The sequence below is a fragment of the Numida meleagris genome, chromosome 5 (assembly GCF_002078875.1).
Source record: "Numida meleagris isolate 19003 breed g44 Domestic line chromosome 5, NumMel1.0, whole genome shotgun sequence".
Classification (NCBI taxonomy): Eukaryota; Metazoa; Chordata; class Aves; order Galliformes; family Numididae; genus Numida; species Numida meleagris.
Genome location: NC_034413.1, coordinates 24304135 through 24321808, shown reverse-complemented (window position 1 = coordinate 24321808; position 17674 = coordinate 24304135). Strand labels below are relative to the sequence as shown.

Sequence of the window (17674 nt, the reverse complement as noted above, 5' to 3'; positions counted from 1 at the left end):
CCACTGGGGATTGCAGGCAGGTGCCCTGGGATGTACGTGTGGGCAGAGGTAGGAGGCTGGTGGCTTTGAGGGGCCAGCCCTTTTCCCACCCTGTTCTAAGGACAGCAAAGCCCTCACTGCCCCACTAGTGCTGAAGCTCTTCCTTGCTCTGCTCTCAGTAGTGAATGCCCCTTGGCTCGCTAACCTCTGTGGTAACAACATGGAAGGGAAGTGCAGGTGGCAGCCCAGTTTTAAATTAGTTTAAGCCAGGACCTTCCTGTGTGGCAATGCTGCACCTCCCATTGCTGTTTGTGTGGATAAATACAGGCATTTCACTCACTGCCTTTTCTGAAATACAGTCATTACGAAAAAGTAAATAGGTAACTGATTTAGCCCAACCTCACATAATTCAAAGGATAACAGTAGTTGCCTACCTGAAAATCCAGTGCAGCCCACTGCATGGCTGTAAACAAGCTTTTAATTAATTCTAAAAGAGTAAGAATAAAGAAGATAGACGATGCTAAAATTTGATTTAGTTACAGTTGGGCAGGACTTAAAGAGCCTGAACCCTATTTTCTGAGAAAATTCAAGTAGGAAAATTTTCAAACAAAATTCTGCTCACCGCTGCACGGAGCAGGCCATGGTCAGGCACTTTGCTATGCACCTGTGCTCTTTGCTGCGCTGGAAAGATTGCCTTTCCATGTCTGACAACACATGGCATAAGGATATATAATTCCTGTTGTGGTTGAGTGGTAAGATATTACTAATATTTATGGTAGAGAATCGGTGCAAAAAGAATCAGCTAATAAACACCCCCAATTCCCCCCAAACCAAGCAGCTATCATGACTCACTGAAATATGGAACATGTTAGGTTAATGAAGTTTTCACCAAACCAGAGCTAAGTTTCAGAATGTTTTAGCTGGTAAAGTAGTTCAGACCGTAAAAGACAACAGCAGCTGTTCTGGTAGAGCTTGGCATTTGGATTTTCAGGGCTCATTCTGTAAATTCAAAATGAAACTTCTTGGGTGTGAACTTAAACAAGAGGCTTGAGTCAAAAGGCTGAGTGGAAACCACTGAGCCTCAGACCCAAAACTAATGCTCGGACCTGTGCCGTGCACACGCCTGGCAAGCCTGAAACAAACGTCAATTTTCCTGGTCTATAATTCTAAGTCCAAATAAATTATCCTAGATTTTCACTGCAATCAGTGGGGCAGGGAAAGGAGAAAATCTGAAGGAGCATCTCCTAATGAGCCAGTAAAGACCAGAAACTGCACAATCTACTTGTGCAAGAGCAGAGAAATAACCTTTGAACATTTGATTTTCAAGAGATGAAGGAGAGAAAGGGAAACAGAACTGTGGCCACAGGGGGGAAATTTACAGCAAATGCAAGCTGTGTGGTCCAGGCAGCTTCAGGGAGTGCTAAAAGGTTTCCAAAGGTGGGCAGACTGCTTTCTCATTAATGCAAGGGCCTTGACGCTGGACTCACTGATCTCCTTGCAAGTGGCAGCTATTCAGTGCTCTGCTTTGATTGAAAGTGCAAGGCTGTGACTTGTGGGCTCCCAGTTGCTCTTCTTTTGGTAGGGGCTTGGGGAAAGGGGAGGAAGGGAGCTGGAGCAGGGGGAGGAAGAGACGGGCAGCAGAACACACCGGTAGCTGACCATGGGGCCTCGTGGGATCTGCAGGATGGGCCTCTGGGGAAAAGTTAAAAGCTTACAGGGTGATGCCTTTCCCAGGCTCATTTTTCTTTTCTTGTTGTTCACCAAAAAAATTCATTGCATTTTCAATGCTCCTCTAGCCTCCTGCTTGCTCTTAGTTCTATCAAATATTAGCTATACTTCAAACAAACAAACAGAACTACATGAATAAAATCCTGATCATCTTCATGACTGCCAGAGGGAGCATGCAGCTCGCTGTTCTGACTTGTACCCAGATGTGAACTCTTTTTGTCCTTTGTAGCTGAAAGCTGAACACACTTTATCACTAAAAAGGGTATGAAAGATGGTGCTGGGACACTTGCCGTAAAAGTACAGAAATGCTCCTCAGAACAATCAGGAATGCAGGTGGATTACTTAGCTAGCTCAGTTTTGAGGACTGCAATGCCAGATTGCTGTTTCTGTTAAATGTTACAATTATATGAAGGAAAGAAAAAGAAGACAACAAATACACTTGAAATAAATTTCCACCTGTTGCAGAGGCCCACTTGCTTGTGAGCTGCAGCAGAGAAACAAGTCGTCTAAGCCTTGACACTTTAAAAAGACAGAACCTTACATTGTGCCTTCATACAACTTGGGCATTTTTGTCTCTAGTGAAATTTAGGACATTTAAGGCTTAAAAAAACCTAAATAAAAAAATAATATGAAATATCATTGTGGTTACTATACCAGCAGTATACTTCCTTTGTAAAACAAAGGGTAAAATATCAAATTTTAAAGACTCAATTGATGCTTTTACAAGATATAATATTATTTGTGGTTGAATTAGTATTCAAATCTTTCAAAAGCAATGCAGTTACAGCAAATGCTTTGAACTCATTCCCTTGTAGCCAAATGTGCTGAATCAAGAAATCATGCTATTACACTGTTTGGACAAATCCTTAATGGGAACTTCTGGGGAAGGGTTATTTTCTTCCCCAAAGACAAACTGCAGATTATTTTGTCCTATTGCAACATTTCGGACCACTTCTCAGACCAGAGTTCACCATACCAACTGAGGATTCAATTTTATTTGCATTCACAAAACCAGCGTGAATTTATCTAACCAGCTCCCCAGTTAGTGGTGCACTAACTCTCAGAGCCCTCTCAGACTCCACTTCCAAAAAAAAGGTGAACAGATAACTACTGGAGCTCTGTGGCCATACAGATGCTTGTGTGCACAGGATTGAGCCCAAAATTTGATAAAACCCAGGATGACACATAATTTACACAAATGAAAACAGTATCACAGAAAAATTAGAGCTGTCATCTTCAAAAGTGTACTTGAGAGCAGTTGAGCATAATTAAACATTTCTCCCTTTCTAACCACTTCAGCACTTCAAAAATCAATAGCAAAAGATCTCTTTTGACACAAAGTAAGAAACAAAAGTGCTACACAGCAATAGGGAAGCCTACCTAATTAATAACTAAGAGCCAGGATATATTTATAAAAGAAGGAATTAAATTTTCAGTTATAGCTGCAAGTCCTACTGCTGTCTATGGATATCTGAATCCAATTTTGACTATTTTGCTAGTTTTTATCTGTTGCCAAGGAGGATATGTCAGCCCCCTGTAGTCTGCAGTAACTTTGGTTATTACTTTCAGAACTGAGCAGAGATCTTGGTGGGAAACTGAGCAGGCAACTTCAAGATACATGTGATTACTGCCTACATGTATTGAATTGGGGTTCGGCGCTGTGATGCTTGGAGTGCTGTGATCTCAGTTCCTAGGTGTGAGGAATATTAACAATTGCTTTGACAGAGAGTATGTCTAGAGTTTAACAAAAGAATTAGAAAAATCACTATTTTTCTTTTTAATTTTGCTAGGCATGCTAATGAGACAGTTTGTGTCCACATTTAAAACAAAATATGCACAATGTGATTTTAACAGTCACGTGTGTCATCACTGTATATAGAAAGGGCTATAAGGGAAAACAGTAAAGAAAAATGATGAGGTCATTCACTTCAGTGATGAAAATAGTGACCTATGATTATAGAAAAGAGTAATATGGCTCGTTACAAATTATTCAGTAGAGCACTTTAGTGCTTAGTATGTTAATCTCCCAGATACAGTTTGCCACATTTTTATACACTGCAGACATTAGAAGTACATGCTAGGGAAAGGCTGTTCAGAGAACAGTGGGTATGTGGAAGTGCTGCTGACTCCTGGATAACAGTCTTGCAGCACCAGAAGGAGTGATCAGGTAACACAGGCAACCCACCTTTTCCTGGGGCTTTATGCTCCTTGTGGGTCCCTTCCAACTAGGGAAATTCTGTGATTCAGATTAGTTCTGTTCCTTAAAATGAGTTTTGTACCGAGATCCAGACACATAGCAAAAATGACAACCTAGGTCACCCCTCTGATTATATCATTATGATTCATTTTTGAAGGAGGAATGGGGAATGTCCCTATATCGCCAGCAAAAAACATTTCCTCATTCTTTAAAATGCGCATACACCACAAGAACAATGCTGATTGCTGACTTGATGTTCTTTGATGTGTGAACACATAAAACAATTGGAGACATTCCAATTATCTCCAGTTCAAAGTTAGGCCAAAATTAGAAGCAGTTATGAATAATGTATTAGGTTTTAATAGAAACAGTAATGCTAAGTAAAGTAAAGATGAAAGTTTAGCTTACCTGTGAGTATGCGAAAGAGGTAAGCAACACTGCTTCCTTAAACAGAGATGTTTGGAGTCGCACATCCTCAGAAGTTCAATTAACAAAACATATGTCAAAACAGAGTTCTGTGACAGATTGTAAATTGCTTTCAAGGGTGTTCCTGATGTTTTCAAGGTAGTATTAGAAGCTTAACTTCCCAATGAAACTTCCTCTAACTCTTTTATTCAGATAACTTCTTGTGAAACACATTTCAAAGCCATTATCATTTGCCATAGCAGGCTAGAAGTTGGTTCCCAGTCAAAACATGCATCCCAGGAGGCTCCTTATCCAGCATCACCATACACTGAGCCAGATCCTCAAAGGAAGCTAAACAGGCTCTCTCCATTAATTTCAGCAGAGTTACCAATTTCCTGAAAAATCTAGCATTTCAATTAAGGCATAAACTATTTCTGGGTAGAAGGGCTTCTAGCTGGGTAAGCTATTCTTGCTTGGATGTCTGTACTAGGTACCAGGTAAGATGTCCCAGTAAGCATTCCAGCATTGTCTTCTATTACTGCAATTCTACTTTACTTCATGGATTTTGTGAAAAAGACTGGATCTCAGAAGATGATCACAATAGTGCAGATTGCAAGAATGGGAGGATACACATAACTACTTCTGTTGTGCACTCTAAGGAACTTGGTTTTCCACTATCTACCCCAGTGCCTCGTGTTCTCTGTAATTGTGAGCAACGTGACAAAGCCTTTCCGGTAAAGCAATGGCTGGCACTTGGGCATTGTTAGCAATGAGGACTAGACACCCTTGACAAGGGCAACAGGCAACAGGCCAGAGATGATCTTTTTCTTGTTTATATATAAAGTTAACTGTACCATTCTTTACAGATGCCTTTGCTAAAATCCTATGTTGCTTTCCTTCACTGAGTTCAGTTTATGTTTGTTAGTGTTTTGTACATCATAAAAATGAAGTGACTGTATAAAACAGTCCCATATTCCCTAGATTTCGGTAGCAGTAAATATGCTTTAGCAACAATAAAAATTGTATCAGTCAATAGACTCACTGGGAACTACAGAGCAATAAAGCACACATTTCAACAAACAAATTCATAGTACATCTGGTACAGAAGTTAGTTAATGTACAAGCTATTATGAAATATCATCTACTAAATCATGACATGCTAGGGCAATTCTAGGCTTTCATTTACTTTAGAAAATAGCTACTAATATGAACCATTAATGTATGTAGTGCTTTTCATCTTTTGCCTCAAAATTACCATTCAATTTCCTAGAACCAAATGGTTCTACTTGAGCAAACCATTCTTTACTTCAGCAGAGGCAAATGTTAGAGGTGGGATGTGTCTGACTTAAGCTACTAAGAGCATACAGCAGTCCCCCTATATCACCTAATTATTATGCCAGTGAAACATAGCAGATCAAATGAGAAACATGGAAGTAAGGGCAATGTCATTTATCTCCTTTTCTGGTAGATAACTCTCCTAACTGTGTCTATAAAACACGCTGAACTTACAGAACAAAGTGATTTTGCATCTCACTGATTAAAATTTAGGCTTGACTTCATTGATGAAATTGAAAAGATGGTTATTTAATAACTCAATGCACTTGCAACACTTCATGCAAACAGGTTTTGTTTTTGATTCCAGGATTAGGCTGCCTGATATCTGTTCAGTTAAATCTATAGCACAAGTAATTCCCCTTGTGATGTCTTGTCAATTTAAGATATCTGGCTCATCTTTGCCATGCATAAATCCCTGCGGGAGCAGCTAGTGAGAAAAGAGCAAACAATAAAACACTCATAAGGAATTATCCTTCTACAGAAGAAGAAAATCCTAATACAGAAGAAGAAAAAGTCTGATTTTCAATGTTATCAATCACTACTGCAACACAGTTAAGTCATTACTATTAAATACCTGCATTTGAAGATAAGGCACATGGAAGTTAATTTCCTGCATATATAGATTTTACAGAAATATAAGAGTACTACCTGATCAAAATTCCCTTTAACTGGGAAAGTAAAAGGCTGTCCAGGAAATCTGCAACAGCACAGAAAGCACTGGAAAGTTTTACTTTTATGTCACCAGCTCATATCTCACTCGGACAGTAAGCAGCTGTGAAACAGTTCATATGGCACACCAGCAGAAGGAAAGGGGAAAATTCATTTCATTCTTGCTATCCAAAGTAATTTAAAACTAATTTTTGGCTACACTTTTTAAAAATGATGCAACATGCACTATATACTAGCGAGAGCTTTAGATAACATTTCATATTTTGCATGTACAGGGATACCAGGTTGTTTTGAAAATTTATGGAAAAAAAACTAAATAATAGAAATGAACATATACTCCTGAACTAGTGGAGGCCGCTCTTCCAGATTTGGCATCCCCTATCAAGTGACAATATTTTCAAAAGCAAAAAAGAACCATAAATTAAGTTAAATTAAATTTTAAAAGTCACCAAGGCTGAGCTAAGAGACAGCTAGGACTAAAACCAACTCTGCTCAATGCATGTACAGCTCTTTCAGACCAAGAAGCTGATGAGGAACACCAGCGAGCATAAGAACAAACGTGCTTCCTCTCGGGAAACGATATCAGCTTTAAGTTTCCCACATGTTGGTGCCTGGGGAATCCCCTTTGAAGTCACTTGCTGAAGTGACAGCTTTTTGTCACCGCTGGAGTAAGGTGAACAGCAACAGTAAGGTTGAGACTCAGGCACATCAGAACTCAGGGCTCTTGAATGTACTCTCTCTGTTTTATACTTTGATCATCCTTATTCTGATGGGGTTGGAGAATAAAAATCATAGCATTCAAATAAAATATCAATAAGTTCCCAAATGGTCTTTAATATTCGCACAACAAACCTGAAAAAGGCAAAGGAATGAGGGAGAATTTCAATACCTACAATCCTACCCACACTGAAATAAATAAGTGTTCCACCTCAACCGAAGAGAAAACAAACAACAAAAGTCCATCACAGCACAAGGTGATTGTTTAAGTGGGTATCCTGTGAAATAGCTATCCTTTGGATGACTGCTGACGGGTAAAGTCAAAAAGATTCCAAGTTCACATTATCTTTTTATCATCAGTTATTTGAATTATGTCCTGGTCAATACTGAGAACGGGGAAAATGAAAGCTCCAGGGAGACCCTAAATCTTTGTTTATAGTTTGCATACATTTATTTTCGTATGCAGATATTGACAGGGCTACTTTGGCCCAACCCTTAATGACATGTTAATTCTTTGACCAATTTACATCAAGCTCCTTTAGCAAGACAGAAGACTAAGCAATTGTTCAGTTAGTTTCAGTAACAAACATGTAGCTCACAAAATACATATATATATGTATATATATGTTTTATTTTCAATGCTTATGCATATCTAGTAGGGGACTGTTCACCTGCAGATTAGTCTTCAGCTTCATCTATTACAAAAACTGACCACACAGGGTCATCATATTTAGTGTATCATGTTCAAAAGTTTATTTTTGGATAGTCTGGGTTGTGTCCAACAATATGTAAGACAGGATAAATACACAAGCGTATAATACAGTATCCTATATTCTGTATTACTTGGCATCAAATCAATACACATTTGTTCATGCAATATGCTTGTGATAAAATGGGGCAAGTTCTTTCCACGTGCCTCAAACTATATTGAAACTCAGCGTAGCTCATAGTCTAATATACACACTCATTTCTAAGCGGACGTAGGGAGTCAGACAAGTATTTGTCAGCTCTCGTTGGTCATCAAAATGTTTTCTTAAAAATAAGTTCATTTTTGAATACTTAGCATTTTGGTGACAAGTTTCTAAAATTAATCCATATTTATTTTCTCAGTATTTTTATCTTTCACTCAAAATATTATCTGGACATTAGGAAATACTACTTTTCTGAAAGAGTGGTCAGATGCTGGAATGGGCTGCCCAGGGAGGTGGTGGAGTCACCGTCCCTGGAGGTGTTCAAGAAACATTTAGATATAGCATTGAGAGACATGGTTTAGTGGGGTTATTGGTAGTAGGTGGATGGTTGGACTGGATGATCTTGTAGGACTTTTCCAACCTTGCTAATTCTATGATTCTATGACTATTAAGATGCATGATTTGAGGTTCCTCATAGGTTCTATCCCAAAGTCATCAGAATTAAACCAACAACTTAAGTTAAATTCCTGTAAACAGAGTAGATCTTTAGCTCGCTCTAAATTTTCCCAATAATTGCTGAACTTCTTGTCAGTGTCAGCAAGAAAGAATCCCAGCAATAGACATGCATGGGAACTGAATTACTTGTGGTAATTCAGGTAAGACAGATAGATCATTTGTCCAAAGGAAAGTTGTTTGTATAAAGCTACAGCTGCAAGCAAGTTAGTTACTGCAAATTAGCTCATTGCTCCAAAATTTCTCACCATCAAATCTAAAATAAAACGTGTAAAACCACAGATTAAAAATAAATAAATAAATAAATACATACATGTGAGAACACTAACAATGTTGCTGTCATAAGTTCTGCTAAAGCAAACAGAAGATTGACTTTTCAGACTGGCAATTTTGATCAGCTAATCGTGATGTTAAAAATAAACGCCTCTTTTTGTTGAGCTGTTTTCTAAAAAAAAAAAAAAATAGCAACCCACATGCATTTACAAAAATACCATATCAAGAAGATTGACATCAGCAGACATGCAGATTTTCCTTCCCCTGGGCACCAAATTGCTGATGAACGTACATGCTCCCTTCTTGGCATAATTGATTTTCACTTTCTGCACGGTGGCACATTCTTGGAATAGCTGGTACAGCAGCAAGCATGAATATGCAAGCCAAGGGCAAACTAGCTAGGATTAGCCCAGGACTGCTTCATGTTGAACCCAAGCTTGAACCCAATTTAAAACTGAATATCAGTTGCTTTTAAAAATTCAGTTTTAAAAGAATCTAAAAAAATTAATAAAAAGAGTGCATATTACATTAACATACTGTTCTTTCAGATTATGTCAAAATCAGATCGAAGCACTCACGAATGCTAAAAAACAGCCTTTATGTGCTTTTTGTATATTTTCTTTGAAAACAAGGCATTAGAAATGCTGAGCAGCCTCCCACATCTCCGGAAAACATACAGCACAAATATGGATGGAACTAATCTACAACTGTAGTAGAAGCAGCTGTTCAAATACACCCTGACTGCCTAAATTGGCATTTATGCATGACATGTTGTAGCAGCCCTTCAAGCAGAGCTGGCTAAGCCAACTATCTTTTTCCAAGATCTTTGTCTGCCACCCACTCTTTGACTAGCTCTTGTACGCACTTAGATGACCTGATGTTCGGGGATTGGAACTTGATGATCCTTGAGGTCCTTTCCAACCCCAGACATTCTATGGTTCTATAAATATCATCCCTTTTCATCTGTTCTTGTGTACCTGTCAATGGGTGTATTGGTTTTTGTTGTTGTTTTTTAAACAAACTTGATTCATCCCCACCAGTAGGAACACAAAGACATCCACCATACATCACAGTGATGTCTCCCAACTGAATGTACCTTAAAACTAGGTGAGCAGGCAAGCTAATTCATATAAAGAACAGAATTCCAAGAACAGAATATGCACAAAAATCAGGTATCAAACTTGCTGCTAGCAAGCTTCTTTAGGTAACTGTGCCAAAATAACCATTAGCACCTCAGTTGCTACTTACGAGCTACATTGATATCATAATCAAAGTGTGCCACATTATGTTAAGTCTGCTGTGTTGCCAGAGGCACAAAAAGCTGGGAATAAACACCATGCCCTCTCTAAATCCTGGGGAAGAACTTTCCTCTCAATCCAAGGGTGAGTACTGAGCATTAGTATAACAGGTACTCTCAATGGTGTGTCACACAGCCGACCTTATGCCAAGGAAAGTTTGTTCCACAGGTAGGTGAGTGACTTTTACAACTAGCTTTCCATTTCAGGTAGTACTGAAAGCATACAGCAATGAAAGACATCTCAAGCTGTTCATGTTTTTGGCTTGGTTTGCTCTGAAAATTGCTGGATATCTCAGGCGTAGAGCTGGTCAAGACCTCTTGAACAAAACATTCCAAAAAAGGAAAATGCCATTTCCAAACAGCAGGCTTCATTGGTCTGACAAAACTACTGTGTGGAAAGATTCATTGTGTCCCACGTCAAATAAAGAGAGAGAGAGAGAGGTATGGTTGATAATAACCATGGACTGATGGTTACAGCACTCAACCTCACTGCACGTTCCAAGCTTAAAAACTCTGGCTCAGTTCAGAACCGTGATTAGAAGCTTGTCTCCCACTCCCATCTGCTGACAAGTTATTAATGTGCCATCAAGTTATTCTGCAGCATGATTCTCTGAAATCGATGAATGTTCAAATGTGTCTAAAAATTGAGAACAAATTTCAAATCTTAAAATATGTATGCAACAAGGAAACCTGGAACATCTGTGCAGCCCTACAAATAAGACTAAAAAACCTATTATTCCACAAAGATGTTTGCTGGAGGCTTTGAAGCTTTACCTACATTCTGCTTAAGTTCTTCTAAATGCTCCATTCTAGCTTGCGTCCACGCAAAAGCCCCATCTGACACCACTATTATTACTGCTTGTGCAGTTTGATGGCATTTCCTGGACAAATTCCATATTTGAGATGCAGGTAGAGTTGTTTAGTCTATAGCCAAGACCACTTATAAATAAAAACCATGAACATAATGTGCATATTTAATTCACTCTTTTTTCCCATGTTCCAAATGCCAGTATTAGGCAATATACATCAAAGCCTTCTGAAATGTAATAGCCAAGAATATACTGCTATAACTATGCCTGTAATAAGTATATCAAAATGGTTTCCCAAATCATAGTGTTATGTAAGTATAATGCATTGTTGGAACAAAATGTAACGTGCAAATCCAGAGCTTCTCTATACCCTGCCCACTCCTAAGGTCCTGTAGGTTCCCAGGCAGCAGTTCAGACTCAGAGTAAGGAACAAGGTTTGTGTTCAAGTCAGACTTGCTTCAGAAGACAAAGATGAGGGCTTTGTCTCATTTTTGTATTTAAACTACACTGTGAAGAATGCCATGCACAATTTAGCCCACTTTCCTTCTTGTCTCCTTTGTTTCTGTCCCTCTTTGCTTCCTTCACTGCAGATGCTGGGGCTTTAAATCATGTCAACATACTCTGTTACATAAAGCCAAATGATAATAACTCGATCTGTGTGGAAGGTGACCAACAAGTGCATAGCTTGACAGTGGCAACTACAAAGACAGCATTTCTGGGAGAATCCCTTTGTACTTGAAGTTAGAGCCTCAGATCAGTATTAATGATATTCGAAGTCACTTGCTTTTCTTAAGCACAGCTATGTTTCAGATGTACACACAGGCACATTTGAGTAAGTTTCCAAAATACTGTTTTCTAAGACCACTGGAAAAAAAAAGAAAACCAACAGATTTTTCCTGAGGCGTAGTGGGATTAGATAGCTCGGACAGCGAGACTGCAGCAGGAGCAGGAACAGAACCCAAATATTGAAAATACCAATCCAGTTCATTAGATAATAGAAGATGTTATACTCTATGTGCTGACGTTAGCTGGTATTAGGCTGAAGCAACTAGCAGGATTGAGACAGGCAGGCATCAGTGCTGCTGACTCACTCTGCAGCAAGAGATTCCCCTGACCGGCCCGACTGAACCAGCGCAGCGTTGCCTCAAGTTGTTTTTCTAGCAAGCTACAGAACAAGTACAAACTGCACTGATTAAACTTGCTCTAGGGTCCACCCACCAATAACATGAGGCAATGCCTAATGAAAACATCTTCAAAATGCAAGCAATTTGTTGAGGAACAGAGCTTACATAACTACAGAAAACAATTATACCTTGGAGAGTTTCTGTATCTCCAGATTTCAACATTCAGAATACAGCTAGCTAAAGGTCATCATTCACACTTTACAGAAAAAGAAATGGAAGCAAAATGGTAAACTGATTCACTCATTGCATGCTACGTGAGCTGAATTTGGGCCTCCAGCTTCTCTGATTTATAAATGTCGCCTTTCCAGCAACATTGCAAGGTGGCACGATACAGCGCCCCAAAACCTGAGCGTTGCGCGTGCAAGAAAAAGAATGTTTCCCTTACTTTCTCCAACACACGTCAACATATATGTATGTGCGCACACATACAAAAAGATTTGCATATACACACACAAGAAACAAACACACCACACATTCTTTACGCAGACAGACAAAAAAAATCCGAACAGAATCTGCTGAGCCACAGAAAGCAGAAAATGAACATGGGAAACACAAAAAGAACAGGGGCTGTTTTACAACAATTTGAATAGATCTGTGTGTGTTTTGCAAACGTTAATTGATGGATACTTTTACAAGTCTAAGCAAACATTTGAGCAAGGTGGAAAGGCAGATCAGCACAGAAACAGAAGAGCTGATGCTTGTCCTTTGGGTGCACTTATTTTCAGATTTGCTGTTGTTGTCGGCTGTGTTAAGTAAAAGGGGCTTGAAGTCTTCAAAAATAACTCTTTCCATATCTTATTACACAGCATTAATCTATGTATTCCCATCTCCTGCTTCTCATAATATTTTATGAGAACCTGAAGGTGTTTCCATAAGCGGGCAGGCCCTGGTGCTGCAGCCAGGGTCACGGGCACAGCTTGCGCAGCCGGGACATGCACTGAGCACTGGGGAGGACAGCCTAGAGGTGGCGGGGGAAATAAAAAGGAAGGGGTGGCAGAAAAGTAAGGGGCTCCTCAAAAGCTCATTTTACATAGTGAAAAGGAACTCTGGAGGAGATCTGTTAAGATCTGGACACCAAGAAGGAATTCGGGAGCAAAGCGGGACCAGAAGAAATAACTACCCATCTTTTTCAAATCTCCATCTTTTGGAGATGGATGACAGTGTTTGTCCTCAAACTCAACCTTAGCTAGCAATTGTGAGCATTCCTTACACCCCGGGGTGCGCACTCTGCCAACACATACGCCAACCCGCTACCCACACCGGTACCGCCTTCCGAGGGCTTCTCCCACGTTAATCACCATGGAAACCAGCGAAGCCTTCTGCTACAGTCACCCGGACCCATTAGATAAATACCGACAATAAGGAAAACGAAACGAATGAATGCCCGGAGACCGTAGGACAAACGCTAAGTCATCCCGAACCAAGCAAACCAAGAAGCAGGATGGGAAAAACGCGTTTATGTGAGAAAAGCGAAGCCAGGGGAACAGAAAGCCCCGGCTGCTCCCGAGCTGCAGGGCGGGTGGGCGTGCGGCGGGGGCCGGCAGTCCGCCCGCAGAGCCGCCGAGTGGCTGCGCTTGGGCAAGGCGAAGCGAGAAGCATCTCTGAGAGCGGGAGGAACCAACCCAGTGATTAGCAGGAAGGGCTCGGAGCCGTCCGTCAGCGCGGCGCTAATGACGGAGGTGCAGCCGCGTACGGGGCTGTAAACAGGCGGGCGGGAGGGCTCCCTCCTTTTCCTCCTCCTCCGCCCGCCGCTCCCTTTTCCCGCGGGACCGCTTCCCCGGCGGGACCGGGCAGCGGACGCAGCTCAGGGCCGCTCGGACCGGGGACTTATTTCTCGCGGAAAGTACGGGGAAGAACAGACGCTCGGAGAACGGGAGCTTTGAGAAAAACGACCGCCGCCAGACGCCGGCCCGGGCCCTCCCCTGCCCGCTGCGGCTCAGCCCCGCACCCCTCCGCCACACTGCCGCCCCCGCTCCGCCGACGGCTCCGTTTGAACGGGCCACGCTCGCTCTCAGCCAACCGGCGCCGCGCTGGGCGCTGACGTCACGGGCGGCGGGAGCGAGGCGCAGTGCTGCCGGCCGGCCCGCGCCCGGCTCTCGCGTATGTGCGCGGCGCCCGAGAAGATGAGGGTAAGCGCAGCGGGGCGGCGCGCGGCGGCAGGTGGCGGAGCGGGGGAGCGGGCGGCAGCGGGGTCCGGAGCAGCTGGCGGAGGCGGCACGCCCCGCGCAGCCGTCAGGGAGCTCCGTGACCGGAGGGAGGTGGGAGCCCCGTCCGACACGGGGCTTTAACGCAACCGACGCCGCGAGGAGCGCCCTGACCGCGGGCCGTTCTCCTTCAGCACCGGTGCGGTGGATGCTGGAGGCGTCAGGCAACTTCCCTTACAGCCCTGTGATAGCCTCCGCCAGCCCGAGCAGGAGCTGGCAGGGGGACCGCCGCGGTCCTTACAAGGGAAAAAACGCATCTGTAAACGGGTGCGCAGCGCTGCTGCGGAGGCTCGGGGCTGCGGCACGTTCCTGCGCATTGCAAGCCTAAGGGAGAGCAGAGAACGCTGCGAGATATCGAGCATCCTTAACGCCCGCCGGGGCAGAACCAGCAGTTTTCGTTTCTTTCTCTTCGCTCCTGGATCTCGCGTTTTGCGTTTTGACAAGTTGAGGGCACGGAGCCCAGCTGCTGGCCGCTGCGCAGCAGCGTGGTGCTGCTCGCTGCGACGCGGCTGTTTCGCGGGACCGGGCCGGAGCGGCATTGCCCCAGCAGCGCATCTACAGCACGGATGCCCGCCCCGAGCTCTGCCGGTGAAGCCACAAAACCCAGCCTAACGAACGAGTACAGCTGCCACCTCGATGGACAAGTCCTGGGACTGGCGGCATTGCTGCCGCAGCAGCGCGCCCAGCGCCCGTGGGGGCGGCACAGCGCAGCGGGGGTGCAGCCCCGGCTGGAAGAAGGAACGGGAACGGCGTAGAAGTTCGAGAGGAAGAACGTGCATTACGGTAGAAGAATACGCATTAAAGGAATACAGGCTTGCTATGCTATGTTCCAGGTGCTACCCAAACAAGGAGAGGGGGAAAAAAAAGCGAAAGAAAAAAAGGCTTTATTCCGTTTAAAATTTTCAGTTCTTGAGCTAGTTTTTGAATCGCTACAGTGAGGGCCCATGGCTAAGGCCAAGTGCAGTTAGAAACAGCTGCCATTTAAAGGTCCCGGTAATGGGCTAATCCCTTTTATCTACATCAGTGCATTTCCAAATGTGATGTTACCAGCTTAGTTTCATACATGGCAAGAGGGAGCCCAAGAGCTCCCAGTGCCCCCTCTCGCTTCACCTCAGCAGCACGGGGGGAACAGTCGTGATACTGATGCTTACTGGCTCTTTCCATCTTTACATACAGTGGCTGCATGTTTTGTTTCGCCTTCTGGGTATGTTTAGTTTGTAGTCAGTTTAAAACAAACCCCAAACCCCACAGTTTACTTGCCTTTGGTAACTACAGGATACCGATATAACTTGCGGCCAAGGGGAGGGAGGTGGAAACCCCAAGCCTTTGTGTGGTTTTTGTGTTGCAACAGCAGGTTTGTTTTCTAAGCAAAAATCTCCAAAGAGACTGTTATTAGAGCTGTAAGTTACAGCAGCAAGTACACATTACAGCACACAGTGCCACGCAGCCCACGGTGTCAGGAAAGGTACAGCCCTGCTGCTGCCTGTGATATCTACATGCAAGAGAAGATGCCCTTCTGCAAAGACCTGGATTACATCCAGCTACAAAAGGGGTGAAGGATTTATTATCACAAGTCAGGTGTTTTGCCCAAGAATGACCTCAAAGAAGTAGGAGAGAGATGTTATATCACAGTTTTTGTTGTTTGCTCAGTAAGGCAGAATCCAGAAAACATTTTGCATTTCATCTCTGTTTAGAGATGAGCCAGGGGAAAACTGGAGAGAAAAGAAAAACTGAGTGCAGTGAAAAGAATTTCTACAGTTTCTGCATCTTCAGCCCTAGTGATGTAGCTCCATATATATTTCAAATCCAAAACACAACTCAAATCCATGCGACTGCATGGACTCAGAACGTAGCTCTGATGTCCAGGGTGCATTAAAGTATATAATTGTGTGTAATGTATGCCTCTGTAAAACCCATACATAAGACATACTGAAAACAAGCTTGTCTTTCTTTTTTTTTTTTTTTTTCTTTTGCTACTTCCACAGGAAACTATGCCCCAGACGCCAATATTTTCCAGCATGCTTGGCTCCAGCTGTAGTGGACAAGTGCAGCCTGATATGGGAGAGAGATGCATGGACCCCGTTTATCAGGATGGGAACATTGTTTCTGGATCATTGGAGGCTTTGATAGAGCGCCTGGTACCCACCATGGACTATTATCCAGATGTAAGTAGGCACTGAGGGGTTTGTTTTCTTCCTGTGGTTTTCCTAAGATAGCACCAATCTGAATCCTAAACACAAGAAATTCTACCTCCTTCCAAATCAAGATTAAGATGTAGACTAAAGATGCATTTATTTTGCTTTTAATACTCGTTCACTAAATATGTTACTCAACAGGGATACTCCTTTCTGCTTTTTAATAAGAACACCTGTTAGAAAGATAAAGCCATGCTGAACCCAAATGGGCGCCTTAAGAACCAATTAAAAGCAGCATTAGCCACAATTTTCAATCCCTCTAAGCTGCTTTACCTCTAATGCAGCCAAGATTAACGTCTAACCATCTCCTACCTAGGGAAGTGGACCAACTCTTGCAGCTGAAATCAGCTGTAGAGATTTTTTGTTTTGTTTCCCCCTTAGTTTTCTATGCATCTCCTAGTTAGACCATCAGAAAAAAAAAATAAAACAACCACTTTGATTGTAATTAAATGCTGTCTCTCTCAACACATTTTAATGAGCAAGTGCTGTAATAATGTTTTGGAGCCTAGAAGTGATTTGGCAATTAGATGTCCTCACTGCAGCCCCCTGAAGTAAATGTTGCTGATAACTGTAGGGCATGATGTAAGATTCTGAACGAGCGATATTATTAAGCGATCACACTATCACTTAAAATGTCCCTTTGCACCCATCAATGAAAGACATTATTTAAACAAATTGCCAAAAATCAGATATTATATAGCATAGATTCCATCCAAGCTATGAAAAAGCTGCATGACAGAAGCAACCCAACTCTTTCTAGGACTGACAGAATGACAGGAAACTGCCAGGTTCAACTGAACTGTGGTAGTGCAGGCCACGCCAGCCTGTACCTCATGGAACGTTTCTCCATCTAATCAGCATAGAACTTAATTACTGTGGTTTCACGTTGGTCACAATAAAACCTCCTTAAGCTCTCACATACACACCACCCAGTTTCCAATCACCATACACAGTAAGTGCACTCCCCTCCCATATGAGACCCCCATGAGTTCAGTGGTATAAGCAGCAGAATTCCAATTATTAGTGAGAGACTAAAAAAGGCAAAAATCAGGATGTTTTAATTTTCCAGTTCAATCCTAAACCTCTCATTTAATCATACTTACATACAATTGCACTATCTTCAATGGATGCTAAGTACCAAGTCCTCTGTAAAGCACAGAGGAATATCCATAATTAGGCACTGAACTTCTCTTTCCCTCCACTCCCCCAAATATGTAGTGTAGAAGGAAGGCAGAGCTTAGGGAGAACCACAAAATCC

General features: G+C 42.4%; 1 protein-coding gene and 1 long non-coding RNA gene across 8 annotated transcripts in view; one reads left to right on the top strand and one right to left on the bottom strand.

Annotated features, from left to right (window-relative positions):
• The window catches only part of LOC110400508, a 228137-nt gene extending 214433 nt beyond the window's left edge, over window positions 1-13704 (bottom strand). For both annotated transcript variants that reach the window (XR_002439904.1, XR_002439901.1), the window contains exon 1: window positions 13640-13704. This is a non-coding gene — a long non-coding RNA (uncharacterized LOC110400508). The remainder of the gene's footprint in view (window positions 1-13639) is intronic.
• The window catches only part of RASGEF1A (RasGEF domain family member 1A), a 160910-nt gene that overhangs the window by 121261 nt on the left and 21975 nt on the right, over window positions 1-17674 (top strand). For 2 of the 6 annotated variants that reach the window (XM_021400410.1, XM_021400412.1), the window contains one exon: window positions 16207-16386. In XM_021400410.1, coding sequence (XP_021256085.1) covers window positions 16207-16386 — 180 coding nt within the window. Of the gene's footprint in view, window positions 1-13968; window positions 14147-14184; window positions 15005-15030; window positions 15774-16206; window positions 16387-17674 lie in introns of those variants that run through there. The other 4 variants (XM_021400411.1, XM_021400409.1, XM_021400414.1 and 1 more) reach the window with 4 other exon arrangements.